The sequence below is a fragment of the Rhinolophus sinicus genome, chromosome X, assembly GCF_036562045.2.
Source record: "Rhinolophus sinicus isolate RSC01 chromosome X, ASM3656204v1, whole genome shotgun sequence".
Taxonomy (NCBI): domain Eukaryota; kingdom Metazoa; phylum Chordata; class Mammalia; order Chiroptera; family Rhinolophidae; genus Rhinolophus; species Rhinolophus sinicus.
Window position 1 is genome coordinate 59,644,364 of NC_133768.1, and position 19,229 is coordinate 59,663,592.

Genomic DNA, 19,229 nt, shown 5'->3' on the forward strand with positions numbered 1-19,229 from the left:
ACTTGTTCTGTTTTTTCAAATAATTTTTATTAAATTTGTTAATGTGATATTGGTTAGTAAAATTATGTCTTTCAAGTGTACAATTCTATAATACATCATCTACATATTGCATTGTGTTTTTACCACCCTGAGTAAGTTATCCTTCCATCACCATATATTTGACTCCCTTTTCCCTCTTTTGCCTCCCCCTCACCTTTACCCTCTAATAACTACTAAACTGTTCTCTGTTCTATGAGTTTTTGTTTGTTGCTTTCAGTTTTTTCTTTTTATTAGTTTCAGGTGTGTTGCTTTCAGTTTTCTATCCCACATACAAGTGAAATCATATGGTTCTCGACATTTTCTGTCTGACTTATTTCACTTAGCGTGGTAATCTCAAGATCCATCCATGTTGTTGCAAATGGCAGTATTTTGTGTTTTGTTATGGCTGAATAATATTCCATTGTATATACGAGTCAGACAATTAAGTTTGTGAACTTGTTGCAACAATGTTGCTAACCTTTTTTTAATATCAGAAGGATTATTCATTATGAATTTGTACCAACAGGACAAACAGTTAACCTAGTTTACTATTTAGAAGTGCTGAAAAGGCTGCATGAAAAAGTTAGGTGACGTGAACTTTTCACCAACAATTCATGGCTCTTGCATCACAACAATGCACCAGCTCACATGGCGCTGTCTGTGAGGGAGTTTTTAGCCAGTAAACAAATAACTGTATTGGAACACCCTCCCTACTCACCTGATCTGGCTCTCAGTGACTTCTTTCTTTCCCTGAAGATAAAGGAAATATTGAAAGGAAGACATTTTGATGACATTTAGGACATCAAGTGTAATAGGGCTCTGATGGCCATTCCAGAAATAAAATTGCTTTGAAGGGTGGACTAGGTGCTGGCGTCGGTGCATAGCTTCCCAAGGGGAGTACTTCGAAGGTGGCCATAGTGATATTTAGGAATGAGGTATTGTAGCACTTTGTCTAGTGCAAGTTCGCGAACTTAATTGTCTAACTTGTATGTACCTCATCTTTATCCAATCATCTATCGAAGGACACTTCGATTGTGTCCATGTCTTGGCCACCATGAATAATGCTGCAATTAACATAAGGGTACATAGATCCTCATGGAAAATTGTTTTAAGATTTTTGGGGTAGATAGAAGATGGATTTCTGGACCATATGGTAATTCTATTCTTAATTTTTTGATTAATTTCCATACTGTTTTCCATAGTGGCTGTACCAATTTACATTCCCACCAGCATTGTATAAGTGTTCCTTTTCCTCCACAACCTTTCCCATACTTTTTATTCCTGGTCTTGTTGATAATAGCCATTTTAAGATGTGTGAGGTGGTATCTCATTGCGGTTTTGACGTGCATTTCCCTAATAGCTAGTGAGCATTTTTTCATATGCCTGTTGGGTATTTGTATGTCTTCTTGGGAGAAGTGTCTGTTCAGGTCCTCTGCACATTCTTAAATTGGATTGTTTGTTTTCTTGCTTTTGAGTTGTATGCGTTCTTTATATATTTTGGATATCAGCCTGTTATTGGAGGTGTTGCTTGCAAATATCTCCCATTTACTGTATTTCCCTGAAAATAAGACCAGGTCTTATATTAAGTTTTGCTCTAAAAGACGCATTAGGGCTTATGATCAGGGGATGTCATCCTGAATAATCATGCTAGGGCTTATTTTCTGGTTAGGTTTCATTTTCAGGGATACACGGTAGTTGGTTATCTCTTTTGTTTTGTTGATGGTTTATTTTGCTGTGCAGAAGCTTTTTAGTTTGATATAGCTCCATTATTTTATTTGTTTCTTTTACTTACCTTGCCTTTGAGGTCAAATTCATAAAATCCTCTCTGAACCCAAAATGCATAAGTTTAGTACCTATGCTTTCTTCTGTGCAATTTATTGTTTAAGTTCTTATATTTAGGTCTTGGATCCATTTTGAGTTAATTTTGGTGTGTGGTGACAGAGAGCATTCTAGTTTAGTTCTTTGGCACGTGGCTGTCCAATTTTCCCAGCAGCATTTATTGAAGAAGACTTCCTTTCTCCAATGTATGTTTTTGGCTTCTTTGTTGAAAATTGTCGGCCCATATATACGTGGGTTTATTTCTGGGTTCTCAGTTCTATTCCATTCGTCTCTGTGTCTGTTTTTCTACCAATACTATGCTGTTTTGGTTGTTGTCACTTTGAAGTAAAATTTAAGTTAGAGAGTGTGATACCTCCAGCCTTGTTCTTTCTCCTCAGGATTGATTTGTCTATTTGGGGTCTTTTGAAATTCCATGCCAATCTGATGGAATTTTTTGTTCTATTTCTTGAAAAAACGCCACTGAGATTTTTATAGGGATTACATTAAATCTGTATATTGCTTTGGATAATATGGTCATTGTAACTATGCTGATACTTCCAATCCATGAACACACAATATCTTTCCATTTCTTTGTGTCCTCTTCAATTTCTTTTAATAATGTCTTATATTTTCTAGTGTATAGGTCCATCATATTCTTGTTAAGTTTATTCCTAGGTATATTATTCTTTGTGTTGCAATTGCAAAAATAATTTTTTTTTTATTTCTTTTCCTGATATTTCATTATTAGTATATATAAACATGGTGGATTATTATGCATTGATTTTGTGTCCTACAACTATACTGTATTTGTTTATTGTTTCTAATAGTTTTTTGGTGGAATCTTTAGGGTTTTCTCTATAAAGAATCATGTCATCTAATAAGTGGGACAATTTGACTTCTTCATTCCCAATTTGGATGCCTTTTATTTCTTTCTTTTGTCTGATTGCTCTGGCTAGGGCTTCCAATGCTATGTTGAATAACAGTGGTGACAGGGGACATCCTTGTCCTCTTCCTGATATTAGAGGAAAAGCTTTTAGCTTTTCAACGTTAAGTATGATATTAGCTGAGGGTTTGTTATATACAGAATTTATTATGTTAGGGTACTTTCTTTGTATACCCATTTTATTAAATGTTTTAATCATAAATCAATGTTGTATCTTGCCAAATGATTTTTCTGCATCTATTGATATAATCCTATGATTTTTATCCTTTACTTTATGTGGTATATCTCATCAGTTTGCACATGTTGAAATAGCCTTGTGCCCTAGGAATGATCCTGACTTGACTGTGATGTATAATCTTTTTAATGTGTTGTTGTATTCAATTTACTAGTATTTTGATTAGGATTATTATATTTGTATTCATCAGAGATATTGGTCACTATTTTTCTTTCCTTGTGTTATCATTACCAGGTGTGGGGATAATGTTGGCCTCATGAAATAAGTTCTGCAATTTTTTAGAAGAGTTTCAGAAGGACAGGCATTAAATCATCTCTGAATGTTTGTCAGAATTCACTAGTGAAGCCATCTCGTCCTGGACTTTTGCTTTTGGGGAGGTTTTAAATGATTTTTTCTACTTCCTTACTGTTGATTGGTCTATTTAGATTTTCCATTTGTCTGTGATTCAATCTAGGAAGGTTATGTATTTCTAAGAACTTGTGCATTTCTTCTAGGTTATTAAATTTGGTACCATATAGTCTTTCATAGTATTCTTGTATGTTCCTTTGAATTTCCATGGTGTCTGTCGTAACTTCTCCTCTTACATTTCTAATTTTGTTTATTTGTGTCTTTTCTCTTTTTTCCTTAGTGAGTCTAGTCAAGGGTTTTTCAATTTTATTAATCGTTCAAAGAACCAGCTCTTTGTTGCATTATTTTTTTCTCCTGTCTTTTTGTTCTCTATTTCATTTAATTCTGCTCTAATTTTTATTATTTCCTTCCTTCTGCTGACTTTGGGTTTCATTTGTTCTTCTTTTTCTAGTTCTTTAAGACGTAATGTTAGGGTGTTTGTTTGGGATTTTTCTTCTTTCTTGAGATAGGCCTGGATGATTGATCTATTCGTAGCTGTTAATGGAGATACTTAGGTCTCCTACTATAATTGTATTTTCGTCAGTTTGTCCTTTTAGGTTTGTTAGTGGTTCCTTTATATATTTTGGTCTCTCTGATTGGCAGCATATATATTGAGAGGTGTTATGTCTCCTTGTTTGTTGTCCACTTTATCATTAGGAAACGTCCATCTTTATCTCGTGTTACCTTTCTTATTCTGAAGTCTATTTTGTCAGATATAAGGATGGATACACCCACTTTTCTCTGGATGCTATTTGCTTGGATTATTATTTTCCTCCCTTTCACTTTGAGTCTATATTTGTCCCCGAAGCTGAGATGTGTCTCTTGAAAGCAGCATACACTTTGATTTTGCTTTTTTATTTAATTTGCTACTCTGCCTTTTTATGGTTAAGTTCAGTTCATTTATATTTTAGTTGATTATTGCTATGTGAGGATTTCCTGTAGCATTTTATCTTTTGTTTTCTGGTATCTCATTGTCTCCATTGTTTCCTTGCCCCTGTGTTTCTGTTATTTCAGTTTGGTGGTATTATATGATTGTTTTTCTTGTTTCCTTTTTTATGTTATGTGTCTCAGTTCTGGATTGTTTTGTGAGTTGTTTCCTAGAAGCTTATGTGAAAGAAAGTTTCATATATACAGTAGTACTTTTTCTTTAGCACACATCTTATCTCCATTCCCCTTAGCAAATTCAGACCTTTATCCACTGCCCTTTTATGTTTTCGTTGTCACACATTATCTCTATTTATGTTGTGAGTTCATTTCCGGGTTACCATAGCAAATGGTCTTCTTCTTCTTCTCTTTCTCTTTTTTTATGTTTTTAATTCCCTTAAATTTTATGTTATATTTAAATTATAGTGCCCTATTCTGAATATAGGTTGCCATTTCCTGCTTCTGTCTATTAGTCATAGTTTTGTATCTTTTTATCTTTTTGTTTCAGGTAAGATAGCCCCCTTCAGTATTTCCTGTAATTCAGGCCTTGTGGTGGAAAATTTCCTCAGTTGTGTATATCTGGGAAGGTCTCTAATACTCCTCCATATCAAATGGATAACCTTACTGGATATATTATTCTTGGCTGGTAATGATTCTCTTTCAATAATTTGAATATTTGATTCCATTCACTTCTAGCTTGTAGTGTTTCTGCTGAAAAAGCTGATGATAATATGATGGGGTTTCCTTTGTAATTTACTTATTTCTTTACCTGGCTACCTTGAGAATTCTTTATTTGTCATTGATTTTTGACAGCTTCAATATAATGTGCCTTGGAGAAGGCCTTTTAGGGTTGAAATAACCAGGTGTTCTGTTTGCTTCTTGGATTCAAGAATACCATACTTTTTACAGGTTAGGGAATTTCTTGTTGACTATTTGTTTGAATAGGCTCTCTGTTCCCTTCTCCATCTCTTCTTCTTCTGGAATACCTATTATTTTTATATTGCTCTTTCTGATAAAGTCAGATAGTTCTTGTACATTTCTTTCAAATCTCAAGTGTCTCTTCTTCCATCTGTATCATTTCCAAATTTCTATCTTCAATATCACTAATTCTTTCCTCTATCTGGTAAGCTCTGTTTCCTAAGCTGCTAATTCCATTCTTTATCCCTTTTATTGAGTTCTTCATGTCTATAATTTATATTTGATTCTTTTTGAAAATTTCAGTTTCTTTGGTAAAATATTAATTTTGTTCATTGATTTTATTTCTGATTTCTTTAAACTGCCCATATGATGTTTCTTGCATCTCATTGAGTTTTTCCATTAATGCAATCTTGGATTCTCTGTCATTTATGTCACATATGTTCATGTATTTAAGTTTATTTTCTGGAGATTTTTAATTTTCTTTGTGAGCTGCCATCTTACCTTAGTTATTCATGATAATTGATGCATTATTTCTCTTCCTAGGCCTCTGATGGAATGAATTCTGCAGCGGGTTGACAAAAAGATGTCTTTCTTTTTTCTTACAGTAGGTGGTTCTACAGTGTTTTATTTTCTCTTGTCCTTTTCAAGCTTCTCAGGGTGGAAGATTCCCTAAGGAAGTGGGCGTCTGCTCTGTGATAGTGTTGCCTCGTCTCAGGGCACCCCCATGGGAGAATGTGGTGGGTGAGGAGTTCTGAGCCCCTCAAATTCTAGCACTTCCCCTGCAACCAAATATAGAGTTGTGTGTCTCAGCAACCCTTGGTACCCCTGCTGTGATCAGCCAGGAGAGATGGGGGTGGGATGCGCTGAATGAGGTGGCTGGTGTGTTTGTGTCTTTGTTCTCCAAGTAATGGCTGCCTCACCCCTTAGTCTCCTCCCTTGTCACTGGAATTAGCTGCAATGTGTGTCTGCCACTCAGGAACTCTCTGTCCAGTTCTGAGGGCTGTAAATATTCTGCTCTTTAACCCGACACTCATTTCTACAGTTTCTGCTGGGGCCAGCTGCTTGCTCTGGTAGGGTAGGAGGAAGTGGCCAGGTTCCATGGCTTTGTTTTCTACCTGGCATTGAAGGCTGCTAGACCACAGCTGTTGCACTTCTGTATTTGGTCTTTGCCAGTTGTTCTTTGCCACTAATTGCTGGGTTCAGCCATATTGTATGCTGATCACTCTGGCAGGAATGCTCAGAACCACAGAGACTGCACCTGCAGCCTGAATCCTCCTGTATCAGGGGACCACAGTGAGTTCTGGGCTGCGTCTTTAGCACCCATCTCTGATCTTCTCCCTTCCCTCCTCTCCCGTTTGCCCCAGTTTGCCAACCTTCAGATGTTTCGATGTACAGATCTCCCAATGTGTTTGTGTGTTGCCCAGGGAATCCTTTGTTGAATTATAGGTCTTCAACTTGTTGTAATTTCAAGGGGAGAGATCAAGAGGTACCCCTAATATTGCCATGTTTCTTACCTCCTCTATTTTTCATTTTATACTTTATTATATATACTAGTTTCCCCTTATGTAACTTCTGAAATTACTTCATCTCCCTTAATAGCTCTTATTAAAAATGAAATTATTCCCTTAACATAAATCAGTTAATATCAATACCACCATTAAATACTTAGATTGTCACTGAATTTCTCTCATCTTAGCTAGAATTTAATCTTCATTACATTAATAAAATGTATTTATTTACTACTATATCTCCAGTGTCTCAAAGAATGTTGTAACCATATTAGCCACTCAATATTGGCATGCCAAAAATTAACAAAGTTGTATTAAGTGCCATGAATTTTCGTGAAGCGTGATTCAGAAACTATTTTTTCTATCCATTCATGAGACATTTAGATTTGAACCTTCCTAAAAGCCTCTTGAAATATCATTTCAAAAATTAAATGATCATTAGTCACTATTTTTTAGATCAAATTATAATAGTAAATACTGTATTCATCTATATTTAAAATTGTTTTAAAATTATATTTTTCTTAAAATACACAGTTGAAGAATAGATTTCAATTTGCTAAGTTTCATTCTTGTAAGTAAATATGACATGACAAACGTTTCCCTTGCTGTATTTTTTTTTTATAATTTATTTTTTAAATTTATTGGGGTGACAATTGTTAGTAAAATTACATAGATTTCAGGTGTACAATTCTGTATTACATCATCTATAAATCCCATTGTGTGTTCATCACCCAGAGTCAGTTCTGTATATTTTATTAAAAGAAAAGGCAGATTGTTTATCAGTTTATATGAATGAGCTATTAACATAATGCTCATTTCAGTTGTATGAAATAAAAACAAGATAACCAATATACATTGACTCTCTCATATGACTTTTTTTAAAATAACATTGGAGCAAACTGATGATTTTAATTCATTATGGCTGAAATACCATTTTAAATTTTATAATAAACATCTAATTCTTCCACCAATATATAGTATGGTTCTGGATTTGAATAAAAGCATAAGTGAATCATAGCACACACAAAAAAAAGAAAATCCAAAAATTTCCAGAAATATGTGCTTGCTTCGGCAGCACATATAAAAAATTTGCAGAAATATCTTCAAACAATTCATGAGGAAAAATATGATTGTATTTGAGAATTGTACAAGATTATATATAGGCAATTATGACACTTTTGTAAATTAGAAAAGATATTATGACCATGTAACCTTAAATATTCTAGTGGTCTCTAAAAACCTGATATCATTTATTCTTTTTTACCTTTTAGGATCTTGTTTTAGAAATTGGTATGACAAAATTATGGGGGAAAAAAAAGCCTTAAAGGGGGTCAAATATATGAGTATGGTGATGGAAGGAAAACTGACTTTGGGTGGTGAGAACACAATGTGACATATAGATGATGTTACAGAACTGTGCACTTGAAACTTATGTAACTTTACTAACCATTATCACCCCAATAAATCTTAATTAAAAAAAACCCTAAGAGTTTATCCCGTTCTTCTATGACAGAGCACATAAATATGAGATCAATTACTGATCTTAGCCACATGCCAGCAAGTTTTATGTTAAAAACATGTATTGAAGAAGTAAAAATTATAGTGTGTCTATGTGCAGCCATGCGTGTTTGTGTGTCTGCAGGGGTTCATAAATCATCACCTAAAGAATCTTAAGGTCTTCTTCTGATCTTTTCTTCACAACCTCCAGTACCGTTTTATCTCATTCATGTCTGCCAAAGTGATACAGTAATGCTGAACAGGCCTGCCCTTGAGAGCCTGTCAACACTACTCTTTAGTCAGCTAGCGAGATAACTATTTATCTGGACGGGGCTTATCTTATTGTAGTTCAGAGAGGGAGATTCAAAAAATGTTTGTTTAATTTTGATAAATTGACCCTTATCACCACTAAGTTATTTGACTATTAAAAGACTTAAGAGTAAGAGACCCTTTGCACACTGATAAGCAGCAGCACCTAAGTGAACCCATGCACAGTGTTTATTTTATAATTATATTAATTGGACCACTTAGGTGGTTCAAGCACCAGAGACTGTTCTTTAAACATTCACATAGTCTGATTTTATGGGCATGAAGAGCATATAGGTGCTATTTCCAATTTGACATTTTGGTACGTTACTTTCAGTCCATTGTGCTTACTCATCAAAAAAAAGTAAGTTAATTAAATAACGTGTTGTTAATCTCCAAGAAAATTTTCTTTTCAACACCTGTTCCTATAGAAAAAAGAGGAAATTCTGTGTATTTTACACAAGGTTATAATCTTATCAGAGTTTCATTTTCTCCCTTCGACAAAGGTTTTTGCTTGTATTTATTAGATGTGATATATGCGCTACTGTCTTGGATGAATGAATATTTTATACTTGATTGTTACTTTTGGTAGTGAAAAGGCATTTTGGACGATTGAAATCTGCAGTAAAATATTTTCATTCATTTGGAGTAACCATGGTTAATTTACTTGTATCTTCATTCACCATGTGAAACTTAGTGACAATTCTTTTTAAAAATTTACATACTTGGTCCTTTGGAAAACTTTAATAGTTTACATAAATGAGTTACATTCATTATCATAAAATACTAGAGCCTTACAAGCCCTCAGAACATTTTCTAGCACAACTCTTTAATTTTACAAATGCCTCGAGATGCTAAGCACCTTGCTTGTAGTCATAATATTGGTTATAGACAGATTTGGAACTCAGAACTCAAGTCTTCTGACATCTATTTCTGAGCTAATCTTATGTCACATGGCTTCAAGAAACTGAAAATGTGTCTCATTATATAATAATGTAAGTTAAATGTTTCATTTGTATTTTCCAGGGTCAAAACATTTTTGGGCTTGATATCATTGAAACACCAGAAGGAGACAAGATGCCACAACTGATTGTTCAAAAGGAGTTAGATAGGGAAGAGAAGGATACGTATGTAATGAAACTAAAGGTTGAAGATGGTGGCTTTCCTCAAAGATCCAGTACTGCTATTTTGCAAGTAAGTGTTGCTGATATAAATGATAACCACCCAGTCTTCAAGGAGAATGAGATTGAAGTCAGTATACCAGAAAACGCTCCTGTAGGTACTTCAGTGACACAGCTCCACGCCACAGATGCCGACATAGGTGAAAATGCCAAGATTCACTTCTATTTCAGCAATCTAGTTTCCAACATTGCCAAAAGGCTATTTCACCTCAACACCACCACTGGACTTATCACAATCAAAGAACCACTGGATAGGGAAGAATCACCAAATCACAAGTTACTGGTTTTGGCAAGTGATGGTGGGTTGATGCCAGCAAGAGCAATAGTAATTGTAAATGTAACAGATATCAATGACAACGTCCCATCAATTGACATAAGATACATCATCAATCCAATCAATGGCACTGTGGTTCTTTCAGAAAATGCTCCACTCAACACCAAAATTGCTCTCATAACGGTGACAGATAAGGATGCTGACCATAATGGTAAGGTGACATGCTTCACAGATCATGATATCCCTTTCAGATTAACGCCAGTATTTAGTAATCAGTTCCTCCTAGAGACTGCTACATATCTTGACTTTGAGTCCACAAGAGAATATGCCATTAAATTATTGGCCACAGATGCTGGCAAACCTCCTTTGAATCAATCATCCATGCTCCTTGTCAAAGTAAAAGATGAAAATGACAATGCTCCAGTTTTTACCCAGCCTTTCATAAGTGTTTCCGTTCTTGAGAATAACTATCCTGATGCCCAGTTGACAAAAATAAGTGCAATGGATGCAGACACTGGGCGTAATGCTGAGATCAGTTACCTGCTAGATGTTGATGCTCCATCTGAATTCAACCTGGATCGTCGTACAGGCATTTTGACTGCAGTGAAGAAACTGGATAGAGAAAAACAGGAAAAATACAACTTCACAGTTCTGGCAAAAGATAACGGAATGCCACCTTTAATAACCAATGTCACAGTTTTAGTGACAGTTCTTGATCAGAATGACAATAGTCCGATTTTCACTCACAATGAGTACAACTTCTATGTCCCAGAAAACCTTTCAAGGCATGGAACAGTAGGACTAATCACTGTAACTGATCCTGATTATGGAGAAAATTCTGCCGTTACTCTCTCCATTTTAGATGTGAATGATGACTTCACCATTGATCCACAGACTGGTGTCATCCGACCAAATATTTCATTTGATAGAGAGAAACAAGAATCTTATACTTTCTATGTAAAGGCTGAAGATGGTGGTAGGGTATCACGTTCTTCAACCACCAAAGTGACCATAAATGTGGTTGATGTCAATGACAACAAACCCGTGTTTCTTGTCCCTTCTTCCAACTACTCCTATGAATTGGTTCAACCGTCCACTAATCCAGGCACAGTGGTCTTCATGGTAGTTGCTACTGACAATGACACTGGCATGAATGCAGAGCTTCGTTACAGCATTGTAGGAGGAAACACAAGAGGTCTGTTTATGATTGACCAAACAACAGGCAACATTACCATGAAGGAGAAATGTGTTGTTGCAGACCTTGGTTTACACAGACTGGTAGTCAAAGCTAAGGACTTAGGACAGCCCGATTCTCTCTTCAGTGTTGTAATTGTTAATCTATTTGTGAATGAGTCGGTGACTAATGCTACACTGATTCATGAACTGGTACACAAAAACATTGAAACACCAGTCACCCAAAATATTGAGATAGCTGATGTATCCTCACCAACCACTGACTATGTCAAGATCATGGTTGCCATTGTTGCTGGCACTATAACTGTCATCCTTGTTATTTTCATCACTGCTGTAGTAAGATGCCACCAATCACCACACCATAAGGCTGCTCAGAAAAACAAGCAGAATTCTGAATGGGTTACACCAAACCCAGAAAACAGGCAGATGATAATGATGAAGAAAAAGAAGAAGAAGAAGAAGAAACATGCTCCCAAGAACTTACTGCTTAACCTTGTCACTATTGAGGAAACTAAGGCAGATGATGCTGACAATGATGGAAACAGCATCACACTAGACCTTCCCATTGAGCTGGAAGAGCAAACTATGAGCAAGTACAACTGGGGCACTACACCTACCACATTCAAGCCTGACAGCCCTGATTTGGCCCGGCACTACAAATCTGCCTCTCCACAGCCCGCCTTCCAGATCCAGCCGGAAACGCCCCTGAATTCAAAGCACCACATCATCCAGGAACTGCCTCTTGATAACACCTTCGTGGCGTGCGATTCCATCTCCAAGTGCTCCTCTAGCAGTTCCGATCCCTACAGCGTTTCTGAGTGCAGCTATCCAGTGACAACTTTCAAGATCCCTGTGTCTGTCCACACCAGACCGGTAGGTAATCCCAGTTTCTAACTAACTTTTTAAACTTTTAGTTTTTTAAATTATTTTCGGTTGAAGTAAAACTTTTCAGAATCTATTGATTCAACAAGGGATCAAAATGATCAGATTTTGCAGAAGTATACAAATACATACATGTACTCATTTTAAGTTTGGTAGAAAATGAGAACAAATAACTCCTGATTGCAGGGAAATTTAGTCACAATGATGATTATAATAGGGCCAATATTGTCTGTAGATGGCAGCATGACACTTCTTGCTAGAGAATATACTGGACAAACTCCAAAATAAAGGGTCATGGCACTGTCCTCGGTACCATGGTGTGCACGAGGATCAGAACAGTCAGGGCTAGATAGATACATCACAGAAAAGCATTTTAAAATATGATAAGGAGGTGTTGAGAATTCCAGCTTCACTTGGGAAAATATGTCTGCCCAAGATACTCAAATAACATCAAGATATTCTCCCTATCCACCATGCCCCCAAACCCCACAATGAAAACAGTGTCATTTTCAGATTAGGAACTCACCATTATTCTGGTTCATAAAATCTATATTCACACAATGTAACAGGAATAGGATTAGAAAAATGAAGTCTTGCTACTCACTATCATCTTCAAGCCAGAGAATGAAATATATATGAGATCTTTATTTTAGATATTTATTTAAGTATTTGCATATTTCTGCAAGGTATTGAGAGCTTTTCAGGATACATTCTTAAAAGATAATGGCTTTTGGAAAATGAAATATGTCTGCTTCCTCTAATGGGCCTGAAGGAAAATATGTGCATATGAAGACCCAGGAAATCTGTGTACAATAATTTAAAACCCAACAAATTTATGAAAACAAAAGTTTATATCGTGCTTTTTATCTGTATTCCATGGAGAAATGAATAAAAATTTGTCTCAAAATTCATAAGTAAATTAAATGATTTAAATCAAGTCATTTCCTCAATAAAGTCAAATGATGGAATTTATCTACTCTTTTTTTTTCTCAAAGTCATGCCATATTTTGCCTTTATTATTTTGTCTGTGTAACTCTTTAAAAGGTACTCTTCTCAGTTTCAGTGAATGAAAGATTTTGAAACCTATTCAGGGTTAATAAAACTGTAGTAATGTGAAAGTCAGTATAGGTTTCCTCTCACCAAAGTTGGAGATATTAAAGAAGCCTATCAGGATTCAAAATAACAATGAAAATAATTTACCATATTTTAAGAAATGGTTTTACAAATCCAGGTCATTGAAGGATATGCATAGTTAAATTATACATTAACATTAACTCTTCTCTCTTAAGCACACAGTGAAGGTAAGATACTAATTCAATTGCAGGTGTGTTTTTTTACTATACGTTCATAGCTATGCTATTGCAATGATAAAATAGAACTCTACTCTCTTTGTAGAGAGTTTCTGTTATGCTTTGAATGAGTTAGAGGACAGTGGTCATTTGTACAATTCCAATGAGCCCCATGTTTTCCTACTTCAGTGGATTTTAGATGGGTGACAAACATAATAGATGCCTAACATTTCCTCAGCATGTGTTTCTGTTTCTATGTAAACATTGAAAAGGGCCCTCTCATTTTCTGATTTTTGTTGTTATTATTCTGTTTATTGGAAACGTTTCTCAACAGAAAAGCATCCTTTATAAATAACACTATATGTTTGTTGTATATCCTAATAGCACTTTCCCTTGGACTAAAACTGTGACTTGCTTAAAAACGTACACAAAGGTTGAGGTTTGTGAATTGCACTTGCATATCATCATTTTTAATAGATTGGCTCATGAAGTTTGTTAAAAGAGCAAGTTCTGGTTTCACCTGTTTTCGAAGGCATGGAGATATCCGATCAGATAGACTTATTTTACTTGAGCATACAGGTCTGGCAATTAAGTTCGCAAACTCATCCTAGAAAAAGTGCTATATACCTCATTGCTGAATATCGCTGTGGACACCTTCGAAGTACTCCCCTTGGGAAGCTATGCACCGATGCCAGCGCCTAGTCCACCTTTCAAAGCTAGTTTGGAACTCTTTTTCTTGAATGGCCATCAGAGTTGTCGTCATGTCCTGAATGTCATCAAAATGTCTTCCTTTCAATATTTCCTTTATCTTTGGGTAAAGAAAGAAGTCATTGGGGGCCAGATCAGGTGAGCAGAAGGGTGTTCCAATACAGTTGTTTGTTTACTGGCTAAAAACTCCCTCACAGACAGTGCCCTGTGAGCTGAATTGTCGTGATGCAAGAGCCATGAATTGTTGGCAAAAAGTTCAGGTCTTCTAACTTTTTTACGCAGCCTTTTCAGCACTTCCAAATAATAAACTTGGTTAACTGTTTGTCCAGTTGGTACAAATTCATAATGAATAATCCTTCTGATGTCAAAAAGTTAGCAACATCGTTGCAACAAAGTTCGCGAACTTCATTATCAGACCTCATATGTAGTAAGCAAAGCATGGATGGAAGAAAATATTGAAATATTTTCCAAATACCTTTCTCTTTTTATTTATTTTTGATATTTTGTAATCTTTAATAAGTCAATAAATTTAATAAGTTTTTCCATGATGGCATTTTTTTTTTTTAGCTAAGGGATACTTTCCTAAACACAGGATAAATAACTTCATGAGATAGGCAAAATATGAAAATTAAATTGTAATGAGATTAAGTTTTTGGTTATCATTAAATTTTTATTAGCTAAAAAGACTATCTTAGAATCAGTGAGTTCTCAGATGACTTTTTCTATTGTTTCACATCTTAAAATCAGGTAAATTATATATTTCATGTCTTTGGTGCACAGTTGGTTCAGATTAATTACTAAATATTTTCTGGATGTGAATTGGTGAACTTAGGCAGATTAATACGATACTAAAAAAACTGGCTTCTTATATTTTGTGCTACATTTGCAATGTTTTTCACCCTTTCTATGCACTCTTTTAATTTCTGATTAATGTCCGGAGTGGCATCCTGTATTCACTGATGTTGCACAATGTGAACAAGATGAGTGATAAATAAAATGAAAGAAAAATTCATTGTTTCTTAAGGAAATTCTGACAGTGGAATAAAATATTACTGTTAGCAGAAGGCAGAAATATTCCAATTGATTTTAAACAAAGTAAAAAATATATTTTAAAAGGGGGAGTTTAAGGTTATTTTTACATTTAGTTTTTTTACTCATCCAAAAATGAAAATGAAGAAATGAAATGGTTCTATTAGGCTGTAAGTTATGAGGGGATTTATCAGATATTTAATGTTTTAAAAGGTAATCAAATATTTTCTATGTTTTTTTATGATTCTGGTATTCAGGAAAAATATGGAACATTTATTAGATAGAACTCTCTCTTTTGGAAAAAAAGGCATTTATAGGTGGGGAATATGATGCTCCTCTTTGGTAGAAATTTTTAAAAATATTCTGGAAGGCATTTTTGTATATATTGTAGTAGAAATGAAAAACATGAAATTATAAGGTTACTCTACAATTTACCTTCAATTAACATCTTTCAGAGCAAGCAGATAGCATTTGGTTGGTATGACTCTTGGAAAATAGTATCACCATTTTAGAATCAGTTTTTATAATTGTTTTATAAAAGAGATATACTGCCAAAACCATGTCTTGCTTAACACAGCTCTCCCATTAAAATAATATGAATCCTATACACTTGAAAAATAGAGGAAAATAAGGGCCTTCTATGTACCAGTCACTATCTTAGACATGTATTTGAGGTACTTCATTTCTAAAAGAAAAAAGAAAAAAAAAAGAAGAAAGAAAAAAGAAAGAAAGAAAGAAAGAAAGAAAAAGAAAACAATAAGCCTAACAAATTTATGTGATGAGAGTTGGAATAGAGTTGCGGTTTCAGAAACGAGGTAAAACAATGGTGGAAGGTTTGGATGGTTATAATTCATGGAAGTAACCATGCCTGTAGGTATTATACATGGATTCAAAATGGTAACAGGAGTCTGCATCAGATTGAATAGGATTGGTATTCACTACTGTTAAATTCATTAACTTTGATTTTGTGCATCTATATTTTAGTAATTTGAATTTTGTCCATGTAGCATGCTTGGCAACTAAGACTCCAAGAACACAGCCATCTGATTTTGATAATGTGTTATTTTTCTTGTCCTAGACTGATTCCAGGACATCAACTATTGAAATCTGCAGTGAGATATAAAGCTTTCTAGGAACAGCATAATTTCATTCCCCTTCCAAAAAATTCCAGTGATTTGTGATTTCAAAATTTGGCTAAGATCATTAATTTTCTAATTTGGATTTTCCATTAAAAAGGCAAGCAAAACAAAAACTACCTTTTAAACCCCACTGAATCTTATGCTTACTTTAGCTGTAATCTCCCAATCAAAATTTAAAATTTGTGGAAGAAACAGTGTAGTGTAATAAATGAGTTTTATCATGCTGTTTCTCCCTTTGCTTCCTCTGAATGTGAACAATTGTGATGTAATATAATGTTATCTTGGTTTACAAACTGATGGTTAATATTTCAATCGTGAAACATGGAATTACTTGCCCTGTCTGATTGCTGAAGGGATTAAACATCATCTCGGGGAGTTTGGAAGTGAAGCTGAACTATCCAAGCTACCCTCTGAAAGGTATTCAGGGCAGGAGATTGTTTTAAGACCAAAACAAACAACAACAAAAACACTTCAATTTGTTTTTTTTTTGTTTCTTTGTTTTTTTTTAAATATTCACTAATATAGTGTTGCTGAGAAAATTATAATTACCCATCATTCTGTTTAAAAGTTGGATGATATAAAATAATCTTACTGGATTTTTATATTTATTGTAATCATGTTCCAATCCTTTAATCATTAAAAAAATATTTTTGTTGTAATCATGTTTCCTTTTTCTATAAATACTGAAGTTATTTTTTATTTATCAAAAGGAGAATGTAAAGTTCTTTATACTCCCTCATATTTTGAAAAAAAGTATTGATATTTCTCGTGTAATGAAACATAACCCCAGTCATATGAGAGTAGAAACAAGGATTCAAACAGTATATTTTAAAAGATTTTATCAATTTTGAAACTCCCTAGGAAAATATAAGGTACTAGAGTCACATCTAAATAGATCTATTTTATTTATCTAGCATTAAATTACTGAATATATTTCATTGCTTTGAGTAATTTTGCCTTTTAAAATTAACTTATTTTGCATAGTATGTCGATTAATTCATTTCCTACACAAATGACTGAATGCTTCAAGTAGGACGTGAATTATATTCTATTGAGGAAACAATGATGTGTCCAATCTTCCCCTGTATTCTTTAACCTGCTTATGACTTACTAACACTACTAACAGAATTAAAAACAAAACAAGAAAACATGATTTCTTGGGACATAAAGGGAGTATAAACGACCCTTATAATCAAGACATAATATATATGTTTCTTAGATTTTCATTCAAATGCTTTATTGTATATCATTTTACCTTGCAAAGTGTGAATAGGATTTGGTCAATTATGCATGTATATAAAATTAGTGTATTATTTGATGTATTATTTGATGTGTTCTTTGATGTAAAGTTCTTTAGAAGTTTATGCTCTATTTAGCATTTCAAGTTAGTTTAGTTCTTGCATTTTTGATATACAGGTAATATTTTAACAGGTTTCTGTTAAAATTTAGTATTCCCATTTACTCAATTCAGAATTCTTTGTACCTACAATAATATCAGGTTCCTTGAACATACTTCCTATCTGGCTTTTTAAACATTACTCAGTTAATTATATTGACTGTGAGTGTAACATTTATTGGTAATGAGAAATGTCATATAAGTTACAATATTGTCTTACATAGTACTTATAAAGAACTGTTGTAGAAAAATACTTTAAATTAAAACTTACTTTTGTGAAAGTTACTCACATAGAATAACTTTGTAATAGTATAACTTTATACTTCCTTTTCCACTTTTTTCTGATAAACAAAGTATTTCAAGCTTAATTCTAATCATTCCATGGAATGTCAAAACAGAGCCAACTTATTACACCCCTAGAGTCAGTGGCCTGCAGGTACCAAGATATACTAAGTAAAAGTAGGAGTTTCCAAAATCCATTGTCTTGATTAAATTGTGAATAAAATGATGCCCAAGAAAATGAAGCAGTACTTCAAAGTCCCATAATAAACTACTGTGGTTTCATCACCATTTGAAGATGTATTATTATATAAATGAATTTTAATTCCTTGTGTCGTGACCACCCGGGTTTCTAGTTTTCTGCACACTGTGAGCTAAGGGAGAATACCTCATTTTTATTCCACTTCAGTGACACTTGAAATATGACTGTAATAAGAAAAACTCTTAATCACTCTTCTGTATATATCAAGATGAAAATGTCTTGAAATAGTTATCCAGAATTTCTAAAACTACATTCCTCAGTAGTTTCTTGGGTGTCGTCTTTGCAGAAGATGAAAATAGAAACTTTGTTGTTAAAACTGTGACTCCATTTCTCAGACTATAACTTCTATGAGAAAGGAACTTTTAAATTGCTTTATTTCCTGCTCTTTGAGGCTAAAATGTTTACCCATATAAACCAAGGACAATTGAGATTTAACCATAATTAAAATGGGTTATATATGAAAATTGATTCTGCTTTTGCTTATTAACAACCCTTGTTCATGCTTGAGGAAATAATATTACCATTTGAGAACAATATGGATGGCCTTGAAACTAGTTTTCCATAAAAGCCTTTGAGAACAAAACTATATTTTCATACTTGATTCCCTCTTATGAATTGATTTGGTAGCATTTTTAATTCAATTATTATTACATGTTTGGCTTACCAAGTTTCAGATATCTTATCTTTGTGTTGGCATTAATGGACTCCTGGAATATTCCCAATGAATTGTCCTCTATGGCTCTCTAGTTCTTATTCTCGTCAGTGAATAAAGACAGAAGGAAAGCAAATCTTAAGAGTCGTAGTCGTCACAGATTTTTAAAAACAAACTTTTAGTGAACTTAGTCTATTGAAAAATAAGTAGACTATCTAAGTGATGAACTACACTCTACTTTATATTTTCATCCCTGCAAGCACTCAAAAAAGTATTATTTTCTTTTGATTAAAATACATAGTGCATAAATTTTAAAAAGTGATGAAATACATTCCATCTTTTTACTTTAATATTTAAAGTTTCTTGTTATAAGTAGTATATTCAAGCCAT

The 19,229-nt window shown here is 34.1% G+C and overlaps 1 protein-coding gene across 6 annotated transcripts in view; it reads left to right on the top strand.

The window, feature by feature from the left end:
* Window positions 1-19,229, top strand: part of PCDH11X (protocadherin 11 X-linked) — an 803,219-nt gene that overhangs the window by 84,780 nt on the left and 699,210 nt on the right. For all 6 annotated transcript variants that reach the window (XM_074323530.1, XM_074323532.1, XM_074323533.1 and 3 more), the window contains one exon: window positions 9,581-12,076. In XM_074323530.1, coding sequence (XP_074179631.1) covers window positions 9,581-12,076 — 2,496 coding nt within the window. The remainder of the gene's footprint in view (window positions 1-9,580; window positions 12,077-19,229) is intronic.